General features: G+C 31.5%; 1 protein-coding gene across 1 annotated transcript in view; it reads left to right on the forward strand.

Annotated features, from left to right (window-relative positions):
• The first annotated feature begins 836 nt into the window (after window positions 1-836).
• LOC145306186 (serine/threonine-protein phosphatase PP1-gamma catalytic subunit B) overlaps window positions 837-16586 on the forward strand; it is a 50769-nt gene continuing 35019 nt past the window's right edge. The window contains exons 1-6 of the mRNA XM_080148192.1: window positions 837-1007; window positions 1420-1624; window positions 2241-2372; window positions 5156-5220; window positions 6099-6179; window positions 14446-14530. Of these exons, the coding sequence (XP_080004318.1) occupies window positions 1525-1624; window positions 2241-2372; window positions 5156-5220; window positions 6099-6179; window positions 14446-14530 (463 nt within the window). The 5' untranslated portion in view covers window positions 837-1007; window positions 1420-1524. The remainder of the gene's footprint in view (window positions 1008-1419; window positions 1625-2240; window positions 2373-5155; window positions 5221-6098; window positions 6180-14445; window positions 14531-16586) is intronic.

Consider the following 16586-nt stretch of genomic DNA (forward strand, 5'->3'; position numbering starts at 1 on the left):
CTGCTGGACGTAAAACCACAACACACCACCTCGCACAAGAACAAGATGGCGACTGAACCAGAAAAGCGCGCGAAATCTTTATTTAGTTTCTATGCAAAAACTTCCTTTTCTAAAACGTTCATATTGAATTTTTTATGCCATAAAGGAAATCTAAAAGAGAAATTGCCTTTTCCTCCCAATTTTTTTGGCAAATTATCACATATTCGCTGAAAAACGATTATTTTTGCACAATTCCATGCCGCTTCAAATACGACATTTTCATTTCAAAGGGCTAAAACATTCTACTAAAAAATATAAAAAATTAAATTTCTATGGACTTTTATCTGGTGATGAAATTTTTTTTAGATATATTTGTTATTATTTTTAAAGGCAAGTATATTTAGCCCATGTTTGAAATATACTGCAACTTTTAGTTAAATTTTAAAATCATTTCTTTAGGTATATTATTTCTTTTAAGATTTGATTTTCAACATAAGTAGGCATCTCAAAAATGTTAAAAATAAAAGTTTTATTATAGATTTTTCTCTAAATTAAAAAAAATACTAAAAGTTGCAGTATGTCTAAGCTAGAGACATCTTGCGGATTTTCTCAACATCATAACAACAAACTAATTTAGGTTGCCAACTTTGAGAAACTTTGTTATACCAAGTCAAAATTATTTCATTTTTTTAAAATTGTGAATAGTTTTGAGTGTTCATTGTAAACGCATTGAAAAATTCAACTTTCGTGTTTTTTAATGATATATTGATTTGTTATTATCAGACCAAAATATAAAAAAATGGCATCAAAAAATTGCTTTGGTGGTAAAAATTTAAACTAGCGCAACAGCGCGGCCAAAACTGGAACTACAGAGCCAGTTTGAAATCAGCCATCAGCTAAACACAAGGCAAAGTAAGAGAGGGAGAGAGAGAAGGAAGGAGAGAGTTTTTAACGTTACAAGTTGTCTGTCTGTCTGTGTGCTTTAAACATACAACAAGTGAAAATAGATAAAATATTCAACTTCTAAAGTGAGTTTCTTTGATATATGATCTTTTTTTTGTATTTGGGTCCATTTAAAACATTGCCAAAAATCTTTCTTACAAAATGATCTTTTTTTCTAGGCTAAGATATATTACTCATTTTAAAATTCACTAGGTATATCAGTAAAAATTGATGGAAATATTCAAATCTAAATCCTTAAATTCATTCACATTCTCTTTCCAGTATGGCTTCGAAACCGATTAATATCCTTTGGATTAAAATTGTTTCACGATCAGACATACTGAAAAATCATGTAATTCATCGTATTATAGAGAATTTTTCACAAATAATAGAATTAATACCAGTTTTGTTAGCCTGTTAATATCTGCGGAAAGCTGTCCCTAAAACTATGCGATAATAATTATGATCTAACATATATCAAAGAAACGTACTTTGCAGAAAAAATACAAGTGTGAAAAAAATCCTTACTAAGTTAAGGTTGTTAAAAAGCAGAAAACATAATTTTTATTGTTGTGAAGTGAATAGATTGTTAATATAAATTCGATGGATAACAAATTTGTCGGCCCCGGGGGCGCTAAAGTTGGCGGAGGCGCGGACACGGACAAGCTCAATATTGATAGTATTATTGCCAGATTACTGGAAGGTAAATATGTTTTTTTTTAGTTTTAGTCTTAATTTCAGATGTAACCCTTGTATATAAGTATCAGGATCTGTTTTCTTTACAATGTAGCTTTGTACCCAGGTCCTTTGAAGGTTTATAACTATTTTTTGGGAGAAATCACCCCTAGAAAAATTACCCCTACCAAAGACTTTCCTACCCCCCCCCCCCCCCCCAATAAAAAAAACAAGAAACAAAGCTTTTATGATATATATTCTATAATCCTAGAACTCTACTGGTTTTTAAAACACAAGTATTTTTTATGGATATCTTTAATTATATTGGAACAGTTTTATATATTGTTTGTTGTAATTAACTGAAGTTTCAGTTTTTAAAAGCTAATTAGGTTTTCTAAAGGTCCAAAATGATTACTTAGGTCCAAACACTAAGAAACTATGGCTACACACACACACAGGTTTTCCATAGGTACCATATCATGTACACTTCTACAAAGTTATTCTGAGCCACTAAAAAATTAAATTTTTCATTAGGTATATGAATCCTTATTTTGATGGCCCCTTTAATATATATATATATGTATTAAAAGAATCGAAAAATATATATCTGTGATTTCTTTTAACAAACATATCTTTTGTTTCAGTTCGTGGTTCGAGGCCCGGCAAAAATGTTCAGCTTTCCGAGTATGAGATCCGCGGCCTGTGCCTCAAATCCAGAGAATTATTTTTGTCCCAGCCAATTTTGCTAGAATTGGAGGCACCTCTCAAAATATGTGGTAAGTTATATTTTAGTTGCCAGTGGCTTCGTCTCTAGCTTTTAGGGTATCTATATGTAAAGAAATATTAAGAGACCAAAAATGCCATAAAACTAAAATAATGTTGAGTTTCCTGATATGGTCAGTTATTTAGGGTTTTCGATTTAGGTATTTTACTTTTTTTTTTGGTGTGGGGGAGGGGGTTGTAATTTCTGCCTAATAGTCTAAAACATTAATTGTACCAATATTAGACTTTTCTGAAACTTGTGGAACGTCCACTCCGTTTACGTGATCTTATTGAGTAGACATTCAACTTACCACTTAATACATAGCAAAGGATTGAAAAGTAATATTTTTTATGCATAAAATTGAATACAAAAACAGTTTAAAAGGATATATTCAATTACAAGTTTTTATCATTAGATCAGCTAGGCCATAAAAAAATGTTATTTGATAACAGTTATTTACAGCTAGTTTTCCTACAAATAAAACAAAAATATTTAATTAATGCATTTTAGAAAACGCTTGAATGAAAATAAAATATGCAGTATTTTTTTTACTAAAGTGACAAAAATATTGGACATACAAATTCTTTTTGTATCAGTTAAGTGAAAGAATTGAGGGGGCACGAGCTATATAATATGTAACTCGGTTCACGGGTTGGGGACTCTGTGCCGATTTCCAGTTGGGTCTTTGAATATCAGTCAATAGCGTCAAAAAAATTAACACAGCCAAGTTGATACAACAGAGCAGAAAGCAATTTGTTAGCAGACGAAAAAAATTCTTTACTACTTGAACCAGTCAGTTATCTGGGTTTTATATTTATACTTAAGAAACACGACCTTTAATAGCACGACTTTAATCAGTTAGTTGGTTATATGTAGATCCTTTTTCAATTTGTTTTCAGACCTCATTGAAAGTTTTTGTTGTTGATAACAAAATGCATTGTCTAATTGGGTGAGGGAGGGGACATTGGGCAGTTTATTTCACTAGTACCCAAAGTTTTATAATAACGTTTTCTTATTCGTTGGCGTAACAACTTTGGGGACTTTTATTAATTTTAATTGGTTGGTTCATTCAGTTGAGTGTCCAAACATTTAAATTAATGATTCTAATCTACAAAGTGGGTAATGTAGTGTTTCAAATAAGTGACGTATATCAATTTATTGGTGCTTATGAACAATTTTTTACACACAATTGTTATCAGCTAGGTACCAAAATAGAAATTTCACAATGAAGATTAGTTTATCGTCCATTGTCATATCCCTATGGGCCTATATATCCCTGATTATGCACCAAATTAAAGAGAAATAAAGTAGCTCCCTGTTTAGTGCCATTGAAAAGTATGCACAACAGTGTAGGGATCTTAAGGGATAAGACAATAGACGATAAATTGATGTACATCACCAATGATGTTAATAACTACTTCTCTATAGCAAATTTACTGGTTGAAAAATTTGGACACTTCTAGTTTTTAAGACATGAATCAAATGAGATATGTTGTTTATTAATCTTTGGGTAACAGCATAATTTAAAACTAATGTTCCCTTTCTCCCTGGCATAACAGGGTCCATTCTGAGGTTCCATCAATGCCAGGTTTTGCCAGGTATCAAGGGTAAAACAAATGCGCGAAATTTTTAATTTTCGTAGATTTATTGAAATAATTTTCTATAATTATCAGAAAGTAATACAAACTACTAAATAAAAAAGTATTTTGCTTTTGTATAGGTAGTTCTTATTTTTATCAAGGAATTAAAAATATGTTTTTCTTTTATTGGTGGAATAGTAGGTTGGGAAAAGTAGTGACACGAAAAATAATGATTATTTTTGGTTTAATAACGTATGAATAAATTCGTGTGTTGAAAAAAAACTTTTCTAAACCACCTTCATTACATTAAACAATATTAAGAACAAGGGAAAATATGACCTTAAAAAGCTTGAGTTGGGAGAAACCGTGTTCAAGACTTTGCACTTGGTTGACAAATGCTGTCGCAATTTGTCAGATTATGATCACGCAACCTTCCCTAAGATGCCCTAGGGTTGTAAGGGGGGAGATTTGTAGGAAGTTAGGATTCTACAAATCAAGCAGCTCTAGTAATATATGTAAATGCTTTATATTTATAATTGTAGTTGAATAGACAGCGTATTATTGATTAATTAATGTGAAAGAGCTTTAAAAACATTTACATTTTACATATCAAATTCATACAATAAACAAGAATTACAAACATCCATAAAAGCGATGCTCTAAAATCAGAAGGAAGATATCATACAAGAATTTGTCCAAAAAGTAAAATATTAGAATGTTTAAAATGGACATACGGACTTTCTGGTAACTATTATAGAGTTGCTACGCTTTCTAAACAACTACAGGAATCATCATGCCAAGTCTAAAAAGGATGGGACAATTCTAACGTGCCTAAATTAACGAATAAAACTAACCGTTATAGACAACGGACTGACCATAATCATAGAAAAGCTTTGATCTTTAAAAAAGGTACATTCGACTATTAACTTAAATATTCATTAATAAAATATTAATGTTTTTTACTGTATATGATAGTTTTTTAATACGTTTTATTTGTGTATTTGCTAATAAAAAAGTTAAGTACGTAGGTACCTAGTTATGTGAATTATTTTAAGTAATTTACGCTTGATTAAAGCAGGTTCTGAGCCATACTAAAAAATCCTGTATCGTAAACTGAAAACTGTCTTGAATACAATGCAACAAATAACTAGGTATTTCTATTAGAAAACAAATATATTCTACCGCGTAGTTTAAAATTGTAATATTGTTTGTTTAGGTGATGTCCATGGTCAGTATTACGATCTGCTGCGTCTATTCGAATACGGAGGATTTCCACCAGAGGTATGTTAGATAGCAGCGTTGCGGAGCCGTTTGATTTTTATGCGGCTCCGGTCCCGGCTCCGCGGAGCCGTCTGAGTTGATGGTGGCTCCAGCTCCGGCTCCGACCTAAAATCAAGAAAAACTCGACATATTTTTTTTCCTACGTCTATTTTTGACTTTTGAAGGTTTTAAAAGTTAAATTTTTGATAAAAATGGACTTGAGAAACTTAAAAGGGGCGGTTGCACATGACAAAACAGAGTTACCAAATTATAATTTATAAAAATCTCTTTATTTATTAGTCCGGAGCCGTAGCCGTTTTTTAACGAAAATTACAGCTCCGGCTCCAGCAAAATATGGCGGCTCCCGGCTCCGCAACACTGTTAGATAGATGATTACAAATAGATAGATAGATAGATAGATAGATAGATAGATAAATAGACAGACAGACAGACAGACAGACAGACAGACAGACAGACAGACAGACAGACACACACACACACACACACACACACACACACACACACGCGCGCGCGCTCACACAGATAGACATTTCTTTATGGAAGACTAATAAGCTGCTTTGTAATTCTTTTTATTGGAATGGAAGATAGGTTAAAAGGCATACCTATAGTTTTAGTTTTTCCACCAATTAAGCTGTATTTAATGCTTTCTCGTTTCTTGTATGGATCCAAGGACTTCCAAAACACGAGTCTCAAAAAAGTCTGTTGTATATCTAAAACTTTTTATAAAACCATACATCAAAAGTATTACGGTGTATGTTTGTCAATCTACTGTCTGTATCTTAGCTATTTTCATCAGATTGTTTTGCTTAAAAAAGGTACTTTTAATATGTTTTTGAATTTAGACGAAAGAACACCAACCAATATATATATATTTTTAGAGCAATTATCTGTTTCTTGGAGACTATGTGGACAGAGGAAAGCAAAGTTTGGAGACCGTTTGTTTACTCCTTGCCTATAAGGTGAATATTTCATACTTCTATTAGCTACTTAGGATATTTCGAATGTTTGGAAAACCGTGTGGTTACTCCTTGCCTATAAGGTGAATATTTCATACTTCTATTAGCTACTAAGTGTATTTCTAAAGTTTGGAGACTGTTTGTTTACTCCTTGCCTATAAGGTGAATATTTCATACTTCTATTGGCTACTTTGGGTATTTTCAAGTTTGGAAAACAGTGTGTTTACTCCTGTAATAAGGTGATTATTTCATACTTCTATTGGCTACATAGGGTATTATCTAAGGTAAGGTTATAGTGTGTTTACTTCTTGCCTATAAGGTGAATATTTCATACGTCTATTGGCTACATAGGGTATTATCAAAGGCTACAGTGTGTTTACTTCTTGCCTATAAGGTAAATATTTCATACTTATGTTAGCTACTTTGGATATTTCCAAATTTTGGAAAACAGTGTGTTTACTCCTTCAATAAGGTGATTATTTCATACTTCTATTGGCTACATAGGGTATTTCCAAAGTTTTGAAAACAGTGTGTTTACTCCTATAATAAGGTGAATATTTCATACTTCTATTAGCTACTAAGTGTATTTCTAAAGTTTGGAGACTGTTTGTTTACTCCTTGCCTATAAGGTGAATATTTCATACTTCTATTGGCTACTTTGGGTATTTTCAAGTTTGGAAAACAGTGTGTTTACTCCTGTAATAAGGTGATTATTTCATACTTCTATTGGCTACATAGGGTATTATCTAAGGTAAGGTTATAGTGTGTTTACTTCTTGCCTATAAGGTGAATATTTCATACGTCTATTGGCTACATAGGGTATTATCAAAGGCTACAGTGTGTTTACTTCTTGCCTATAAGGTAAATATTTCATACTTATGTTAGCTACTTTGGATATTTCCAAATTTTGGAAAACAGTGTGTTTACTCCTTCAATAAGGTGATTATTTCATACTTCTATTGGCTACATAGGGTATTTCCAAAGTTTTGAAAACAGTGTGTTTACTCCTATAATAAGGTGATTATTTCATACTTCTATTGGCTACTTAGGATATTTCCAAAGTTTGGAAATAGTGTGTTTACTCCTTGTCTATAAGGTGATTATTTCATACTTCTATTGGCTACTTAGGATATTTCCAAAGTTTGGAAATAGTGTGTTTACTCCTTGTCTATAAGGTGAATATTTCATACTTCTATTGGCTACTTAGGATATTTCCAAAGTTTGGAAATAGTGTGTTTACTCCTTGTCTATAAGGTGAATATTTCATACTTCTATTGGCTACTTAGGATATTTCCAAAGTTTGGAAATAGTGTGTTTACTCCTTGTCTATAAGGTGAATATTTCATACTTCTATTGGCTACTTAAGGTATTTCCAAAGTTTAGAAATAGTGTGTTTACTCCTTGCCTTTAAGGTGAATATTTTATACTTATATTGGCTTCTTACAGGGTGGGCATACAAAAAACCCACCCAAAAAAACCCACCCAGGGTTTTTTAAAAAGCCCATTGAAAAAAAACCCAAGGTTTTTTGGGTTTTTGAAAAAACATTGAAATTTCACGTTAAAATTTACAAATTAAACCTCTATTTACTCAAAGACTAGGATCTAATAAAATTTTAAAGCAAATTTTACCTAAAAAACGTAAAAAATATGAAGTTATATAAATGATGCTCTACTTATTGTTCAAATGTTTATGAAATTACTTTTTCTCAAAACTTAATTTCAGAAAACGCTTTGCTACTAAATTGATGATATATAAATTGTGTAAATTACATAATCATAATTGATTTTTTAAACTAAAACATAACAATTTATGAAATGAAATAGTTAGAGTGTCGTGAAGAGGGTTTTATTAAGGGGATGTAAAAAGGGGAAGACCTTAATTTCTGGGAGGGGGGGGGGGGGTGTTGACAGCTTAGGAATAGAGGAGTAGGTTCCATGTTTTGAAGCTTTTAACCTCCCCTCTCCTTTAATAGAATATTTTGTGCACCATTGCTAATAAGGGTTTATAATTGATCGGAATGCCAGCTTTCTTCATTATCTATCTTGTTTATTGTGAAATCTTGCTTACCTTTTACCTACAACAACATAAACATTAATATTTCATCAATATATCAAATGTATTTGACTCCTAAATGAAAAAACCCAATAAAACCCTAAAAAACCCATAAAAACCCAGGGTTTTAAGGGTTTTTACGGGTTGGGTTGGGCTTTTTTAAAAAACCCTGGGTTTTTCCCCACCCTGGCTTCTTAGGATATTAGGAACTACTATAAGCTACATTGTAAAGGAGAACCATATCGGTTCAGCGGATAGCAAGATCCTTTGCTACAGACAGACACACAAAGACATCCAGTCATTTTTTTTATTCTTGACATATTTACCTATGAATAAAATATTTCTTTTTATTGATAAATATTAAGTGCGATAAATGGGTGAATAAATAGTAATTACTTTGATATAAAAAATAGGCTTTCTTTTATTTATAAATTAACCAACGTACTAATGTTTCTATGATAAAGCTAAGAAAAAAGACATTTACATTATATACTTTCATGTTTCTATCTATGGATAACTGTTTTTGTAATATTTAATGTCCTAACATATTTAACGCAATGTATTATAGACAGATTTCTGTGGATAGTTAAATTAAAATGTATATGATAAATTCCAGTTCTTTTTGCCCGGAAGGACCAATAAACTTGGTTATCATTATATGCTAATATTTTTTTCTTACCAAATTCTTTTAAACCCATGCGATACATGTTATTTCAGATTCGCTCAAAACCGGTTTTAATCCAGCAGAAATAAATCGGATTCGAGCCATAAATGAAAAAAAATAACTTGAGAATTATTTGATGAACATAAAAAATACCCGCGAAAAAATACATACGTCTAAGCCATTTGAATTGTCATAAATAATAAATCAATTTTGTCTATTTTCGAGGTAGGTTAGCTATTTTTATTTCAATATAAACTTTTTTTTCTAGAATTTTTGGTTCTTTAAAGGTTAATATATTTTACTTATCCAGTTTAATCCAATAAAAAGTTATTTTTTAATAATAGATAATAATGATTTTATGGATAATATAGTTTTATTAAACTGATATGACTACTAGGTACTTATTCTGCGTTACCACCTCCTTAGGTACTTTTTTTCTGTAACAAAAATATGTTTTAAATTTTTTAGGAAGGGGGTCATTTTTTTAGGAGCGATTTCTCTAAAGAGGGTTTTGGCAACATTCTCAAAAATAGTATAAATCTTCTCAGAACCTACATTGCAAAGGAGAAACATATCAGTTCAGTCGTTAGTGGGATTCTTCGGTAGAGACAGACAAACAGACACGTGACAAACATTATGTTACTTTTATATGAGGATATCCTTCTACATTTTCGATATAATTGTTCTTGTTCTCGGAATATTGTTTAAATAATGATAAGTGGAAAAATGACGTCAATTGAAAAAAGTAAATAAAATCCACATAATTATTGGGGATTAAATTAATGTTTACACGCTTTTTATCAGCCTTTTACAGGTATGGGTTATTGGACTATTTATTACACTAGTACCCAAAGTTTTATATTCACGTCCTCTTATTTGTTGGCTTGTAAAATTTTGGCAATTTATTAAATTTTGATCGGTTGGTCTAACCTAGCAAATTCAAAACTACAAAAGGGTACATTGTTTTTAAAGGGATTCATTTTTATTTATATTCCATTGTCTTATCCCTTAAGAACCTTATTTTTTCGTTTTTTGCGGATTTTTGTCTTATCAAAGAAACATACGTTCTATGAGAGAGGTTGTAAAACAAACTTTTCCTTTGAAGTAAGAAATATTGTTTTGGAATAAAGAATGCATAATGTTTTTGCTAGGTACCTAATAAATTATTCTTTTGCTTAATATTCCTTTCTTTCTCACGTTTTACAAGGGAGGGAGCGGACATTGGACTGTAAATTACATTTTTCATTATCTTGTACATTAACTCAAAGATTGTAAGTATTTAACATTTTCAACCTATCTTTTTTTTACCTACTAAAGGGGCAAATTAGTTCAATTGATTTATGATCCATTGTCTAAACCCGTAAGATTCCTTATTTACGATATGCCATAAAGAAATGGAGGGGACAATGGCATACAAATTAATATACAATCTTTGTTGATTTCCTAATTTTACCTTGCGGTTACAGAAATCATCCTTCGAAGTTTGAAATTTATAGGACAATTTTATCCTGCCTATATTAACTATAGAGGTATATGATACGAACGTAAGTTGATATTATAAGTACATTACTAAGCAATCAGGGAACTAAAGGGATAAGACGATGGTCGATAAAGTGATGTACATCCCCAATGATGATAAACAAAATTACTCTATGTAAATTACAATTGGTGGTTAAAACGTAAGGAAAAGTCTCTCAAGGTTGTTAAGCCAATGAATAAGAAATCGTCATCATAAGACTTTGGGAACTAGTTTAATTAACAGTTCAATGTTCCCTCCCTCCTTTCAAAGCAACGAACAAAAATTGGGTTAATTCTTTAAAAAAATTGTTGAATATTGACAGTTTTATTTATTTATTCTACTAATCATTATTTGTTTATTTTGTGGTGTTAAACTTGGGTAGTGACGTCAATAATGCACTGGAATGCGCAGGGATCTTTAGGGATAATACAATGGACGATAAATTGACAATACATTCCCAATGAAGATAAACAAAATCAAAGATAGCGTGATTACAAAAATTTTGGGTATTAGTGCAATTTGCCGTCAATTTCCCCCTCCCTCCTCGGGAGATCAAACTGCGATTTAAATTAGTTCAAATTATACCAGTATCCAAAGTTTTTTTAACCTCTCTCATTTGTGAGCTTTAATACTTTAGGTACTTGTACTATATCTTGATGGGTTGCAAACTAGCAATATCTTCAGATTTTGTTTATTACTAGTGGCTACGCCCCTAGCCTTTTTGGGCTTTATTCCTAGAGGCAGAGAGGGGTTAGGAAAATAGCTGAAAACCATTTCAAGACGTAATTTGGAAAATAGAATAATATTCACAGGAGCTATGTGAAGTTTACCTAAAAAAAGAGAACTTAATCGTTGAAGTCTTTATTAATATTTTAAGCTTGAGACAAAAAAACCTTACTTAGGATAACTTTAAATTTTTAAATTTAATAATGCAACAAATGTTTTAACAACGCAGATATATAAATAAGGCAAGTCCAATAAATATTTAATAAATATAAAAACGAACTGTCAGGGATTAACATTGACAGCCAAAATTTAACTTACATATGTTTATAGCAAAGCTAGGGTCAAGCGGGGCATTAACCGGTAAGGGGCATTACCGGTAATTTTTTACCCACCTTCAAAAAATGGCATTTTTCTCCATGTTCTAATCGACTGACAGAAAAAAAACATAAAAGCAAATTTGTTCCTTATTAAATTGCCTACAAAAAAGTATGAAATGAATTTTTTGTGAGATGAGTTTTAAGGGTAATTTTTGGGTCTCAAAGTCAGACGAAAATTTTTTTTTTTCAAAAATTTTTTCACCTAGGTGTATAAAGATCGACCTACACAAAAATTGGTAAGACCTAGAACTGATCCGTAAAAACATTTTGAACTAAGAATCGCCCGCTCTTTCCAAATCAGTTGAGAGCTTAAATGTAGAGTTAATATTTTTTTCAAAAATGACCAAAGTTCGCGCGGGGTATTTTTCGGTAACGTCAAAAAAAAAATTCAAATTCGATTTTTAAGATCAATTTTCAGGTTTTCTTTGTTAAATCTAAAATTCAATAGAGGCTTTTTAAAAATTAGGCCAAAAAGTGAATAGAACAGTTTTTTTTTGTATAAAAAAATTAAAATTTTATTTTTCAAGAAAATTTTTGTGAAAAAAAATCGAAATTTCTCGTCTTTAAAAAAAAATGATTTTTGACATAGAAAGAATAGTCCGATCTTTATGAAAAATTTTGTGGATAATCCCTATAATCTATACTAAATATGTTTATTTATGTTTGACTGGCCGTTTGGCCGTTTTTCATCGATTTTTTTTAGGTTGAAAAGACGTTACCAACAATGCCCCACCATGGGGCATTTATCGGTAATTTCTTTGAGTCTAATTATGACAAACTTCTAAAAGTCCTAGGATAACGTCCTATTAGGACCTGATAGTCCTTTCCGTAAGCTTTCTAATGGTCTTGGTCCCATTTAAAAATATTAATATTTACCCCATTTTATTTTCAAAAAACCAAAAAAATTACCGGTAATGCCCCTCCTCACCCTATGGACTTTTTTGATCTTGTTTTGTTTGCTATATTTTTTTTCTTGAAGATAAAATAGTAATAAAAACTTTGCTTTGATATTGGCGATATTTGCCAATACTATTTTATTATCAACTTTTTACAGTACTAGTTGCTTCGACCATAACTTCGAGTAATGTGCCAGAAAATAGACTAAAACCACCATAAGAGATTTATTACGCACCCTCTAAAAAAACACATCAAAAGTAGAAAAGCCTTTTTTTGAGATCTGTAGTTAAATAAAAATGAGAGTCGTTTTTCCCATTTAAAGTTATCACTGGACTTATAGGGTGCTTTATGTAAAGAAGAACCATAACGATTCAGCGGTTAGCGAGTTCCTTCGCTACAAAGAGATAGACAGACTTCGTATTACTTAAAATAAAATGATCTTTGTTTTCGAAAATGTCTAAAGAAAAAAAAACTTTTATTGTATAACGAAATACTTTTCAAAAAGTTTTTATGCCTTTATTATTGTCTATAAATAGAAAAGTTTCTATGAAAATAGATTAATTAAGTAGACTGCACCATTTGTAGCAGTGAAGATACTCCATAATTAACTGTCCGCCAGTGCAGTTTGAATGTAACGCTATGGGGGAAATATAAATTACTCGGCTGATATTTAAGATGTACTCCTTATTTTTGTATAGATAAAAAGAGCATACAGTATCAGAGATCTAAAGGGATAAGACAACAGTCTATAAATTTATGTGCATCCTCAATGATAATGATCAAATTACCCATTCAGTAGATTAGAATTGGTTGTTGAAACGTGTTAGGACACTCAACTTAATGTACAAACCAATCAAAATTCAATTTAAGTCCCCAAGGTTATTGGGCAAACGAATAAGAATTCTTATTATGAGATTTAAGACTAGTGTTATAACAGCCTATCTCCCCTACCTCCTTTGTCTGTATCATTGTTGTTTTACATCAGACTTTTCAGTGCTGATTCCCATAGGTTCTAATGGTTTTTCGTCTGTATATGAAGGGACAGTTGGTTCTTTTCGTTTATTTGGACAGTTTATAATTGTCCTATAATTTTAAAACTTTGCATGATGATTCCTAAAACATTTAGGTACGATTTTTTTTTTATTTTGACAACAATTTTTCATGTGATGTATTATCTTATTCATCTGATTTTTAGTAGCGAAGCTACTCTAAAATTCACTTTGTCCGTCCGTCATTCAGTCAGTCCGTAACGCTATGGGGGAAATGGGATTTACTCAGCTCCTATAAAAGATAGAATGCTGAAATTTTTTGACAACATTCCTATTAATAAGAAGCACAATTAACTATAAAACATCAATGGCGGTCGGACCGCTTTTTAGCAGGTTTTATGCTATTTTTGTATTTTTCACATTTTTCTCCATATCTTTGGTGTTTATGGTCCGATTTCCAAAATTTTTTCAGTTATAGAAATCAAAATTAAATTTCTTTTTTTAAAGAAAATAACTATGACGGTCAGACTACCATTAGACAGGCTTTAGGCTATTTTCGTATTTTCACATTTTTCTCCATATCTTTGGTGTTTATGGTCCGATTTCCAAAAAATTTTCAGTTATAGATATCAAAATTAAATTTCCTGTCGTTTAAAGAAAACAACCATGACAGTCAGACTGCCTTTTTGCAGGTTTTTGGCTATTTTTAATTTTTTCCTTATTTTTCCATTTCTCTTATGTACCTATATGTCCAATTTTCCAAATTTTTTAAGTTAAGGATATAAAAATTAAATTTCCTGTCGTTTTAAGAAAACAACCGTATTCACATCCATGAATTTTTGGGCTTCGCTACTTATGGATGTTGTCTTCCTTGTTTTGAATACTGATTCCTAGTATAGCAAAGTACAATGTTAAACGCAAAGCATCTCTAAAGAGATAATGTTCGTTTGTCCTTCATCTTCGCTTTTATGGACGTTGTTATCCTTGTTCATATAAAAAATGCACAAGTTTTTTTATGAAAACTAATCATGTCTTTTTTTTCAGATAAAGTACCCAGAAAACTTTTTCCTGCTACGCGGAAACCACGAGTGCGCCAGTATCAACAGAATTTACGGATTCTACGACGAATGTAAGTGTACAGTTTGGTTAACTCATTTTGCCTGTCTGTCGGTCTTTTAGTCCGTAGTAACGTTATGGAGATTTGGGTTTCTATTGAGAAAATATTATATATTGCTATATGAAATAATAGCAGCTGCACCCCTGGCATTTAGGTGCTCTGTAATTAAAGGGGGGTAACAAGAAGTAGCCTTAAACCATCCTTTAACACATTTGAAGCTTTCCCAAAAAAGGGCAACTTTTTCGCATTTGTTGGCTTAACATGTTTTGGGACTTATAAATGAATTTTGATTGGTTGATTCAATAGGTTGAGTGTCCAACCGTTTCAGAAGAGGGTGATGAATTTTATGTATCATCATTTGAGATAAACATAGATTTATCTCTAATTGTCTTATCCCTTTAGATCCCTGACCATAATTGTAGAGTAACTGTTTTACTAAAATAAAGATTTATTTAAAGCTTAAATCCTGTATGAAATTTAAACTTATCTGGTGTAAAAAGAAAAGAAATGTTTATAATTATTTAGGTCATACATATTCTTATTCCGTGTTGTTCACTCAATTTAACAGAAAATTATATTTTTATTGCAAAAAGTAACAGGATGGTGTCTGTATCTTTTTCTTTGGTCCTAAGATTTCGCTAACCGCTAGATCGATATAATTCTCCTTATCTTTATAGTAAAGCTTCTTATTGGTGGTCCAGGAAACTATTTGGGGTAGAAATCGCCCTGGAAAAAATACCCCCCCCCCCCCCCCCCCCAGGGGCAAACAAGCTTTTTTATTTGGGGGGGATAATCACCCCTCCCCCCCCCCTCGGACGTCCTTGCACCCCCCTTCGGTCCTCCCCATTTTTTACATAAACCAATGCAAACATTCGTAATTTATGCTGTTTCTTGGATCGTAATGAACAAATTTAAACTTTGGCTAATGTAAAATGTATATTTTTTTAATTTTAGTGTGTGAATTTGAATTTTTAAACACTTAGAAATGTGAGCGCGGTGTATGAACAATTTTTACTTCAAAAGTTACACACACACCCACACATACATACACAAATGAATATATGTAAATCTCTTTTCGTCTTTACCATTTTAAATGAAAAAAAAAATCTAACCAATAATACAGTCGGCTTGTTCCTTCATTGTTTGTCAATTGGTCCATTTAAGAGAATTGAAGATCTAGACTTCTATATTTATGAGTACCTCTAGCATGTAAAGGCTCTATATTTGAAGGGGTAAGAGGAGGGTAGAAAAATAGTCTGAAACCATCCCGGGACCTAAAGATAGTATGATTAATTCAACGGCCTGGTGGTTCTTAAATTATATATACAGATATTCAATTGATTATAGAGTAGCTGTACTATTAAAAATAATAGAGACACGCAAAAACACAATAAAAAGAATTTTCTGCTTCAATAACCTACGTTCAAATATATCCGGTATTTATATTTGCACTGCTATCTCAATCTGTTGTACTAGAACGCGTTTTTTAAATATTTGGGTTCCAGTATAACGTACATTCCAATATCCACTCCCCAACCCTATTCTTACTAAATAAATCTTTTTGATGCTCTACTTTTAATCGTATTTGTTGTATGATGAAGGGGTAATTTTATTCATTATCAATGGGGATTATCATCAATTTATCGTCTTATCCCCTAAGATCCATGCTGTTTTTAAAAACACATTTATGCAACTGCTTCGAGATGATTTAATCAAATGATAACTTGTTTTTTTTCTCTTGCAACATATTAAATTACCAGTACTGTTCAACAAGACCGAAAAAATCCATAAAAGCAAGGCTAGATAAATCACCTCCCTGCCTTGATGTACCAGTAATCATCATTCTTAGATTCTTAAATTAAATGGTTGATTAGCTTTCTTTATTGTATTTAAAAGTTAAAGGATTCATCATGAAAGGTTATAAAATGAATGGACAATTCTAATATGAATAACAAACGAACCATCCTTATTTGAAAATACCAGAATGTTTGTCTGTGTGTCTGTCCGTACTAATAAAATGATCTCGCTAACCACTGAACCGATATGGTTCTCCTTTACAATGTAGGTG

This window comes from Acartia tonsa, chromosome 14 (genome assembly GCF_053477335.1).
Source record: "Acartia tonsa isolate MP-2025a chromosome 14, ASM5347733v1, whole genome shotgun sequence".
NCBI lineage: Eukaryota > Metazoa > Arthropoda > Copepoda > Calanoida > Acartiidae > Acartia > Acartia tonsa.